Source organism: Tarenaya hassleriana, unplaced genomic scaffold (genome assembly GCF_000463585.1).
Source record: "Tarenaya hassleriana unplaced genomic scaffold, ASM46358v1 Cleome4062, whole genome shotgun sequence".
NCBI classification, from domain to species: Eukaryota; Viridiplantae; Streptophyta; class Magnoliopsida; order Brassicales; family Cleomaceae; genus Tarenaya; species Tarenaya hassleriana.
This window is the reverse complement of record NW_010966919.1, coordinates 1-764: the sequence shown is the minus strand read 5'-3', so window position 1 is coordinate 764 and position 764 is coordinate 1. Positions and strand designations below refer to the sequence as shown.

The window sequence follows — 764 nt, the reverse complement described above, 5'->3', positions numbered from 1 at the left end:
ATATATATATATATATAGTAGAGTTTCACGGGAGGGTGGTAGAAGTAGCAGAGCCGAGGAAACCCAGAAAGAAGTTCGGGCAAATATATAAAACATAAATAGGGTTTGTCTCCTTCCTATACAAACAACAGAAGGCTTCCTCTCCCGAATATGATGTTTGTGTAATGTGTTTTTTTAGGCGGGAACAGCTTCGGGGAGTCGGCCATTGCCGGAAGGAGTTAAGCTGTCGTAGTATTCCACCAGAACTTTCCAGCCACCTGGGCACATGAATCCGTCCGGAGGGTTCTCTTTGTTCTTCGCCAATGTCCGCATCTTCACAAAAGCAAACGAAAACCAGGAAAACCCATTTCAGTCAAGATTCGAAACCCTATGACAGAAGAATTCCAAACACTGACAAGACAAAGCGGAGGAGGAAAGTTTACAGGTTCTTGTCTGAGAAAAGTACAGTATATATACCTTAGTCCCTGAGATGAACAAGAAATCTTGAGGTCTCGAGGGATCAAAGAATGCCATCTTTCCTTGTGTCTTGTCGTAAGCAGCAACCTGTATAGTCACATAGAATCGATTCAAAACCAGGATTACAAGAAAAGATGCAACCTTTGAAGGAAATATCGAGGTTTTTGTGTGTGTGTGTGTGTATATACCCTGAAAGGAAGGATATTGAGCCGTTCGAGTCCAGGAGCCATGCTGAGGACTTTCTTGCCATGGTCGGCATCGTAGAGATCTCGTTTCTCCACGGGATGACCCATTCCTGGTCGACAGTT

At 44.0% G+C, this 764-nt stretch overlaps 1 protein-coding gene across 1 annotated transcript; it reads right to left on the bottom strand.

Moving 5' to 3' along the window:
* Positions 1–50: 50 nt before the first annotated feature.
* LOC104824680 (ATP sulfurylase 1, chloroplastic-like) lies at positions 51–753 on the bottom strand. Its single transcript, XM_010556790.1, has 3 exons — positions 645–753; positions 457–543; positions 51–312 (listed from the first exon to the last, which is right to left on the bottom strand). The coding sequence occupies exons 1-3, from the start codon at positions 747–749 to the stop codon at positions 175–177; spliced, it is 330 nt and encodes a 109-aa protein (XP_010555092.1). The 5' UTR covers positions 750–753; the 3' UTR covers positions 51–174.
* Positions 754–764: the final 11 nt, after the last annotated feature.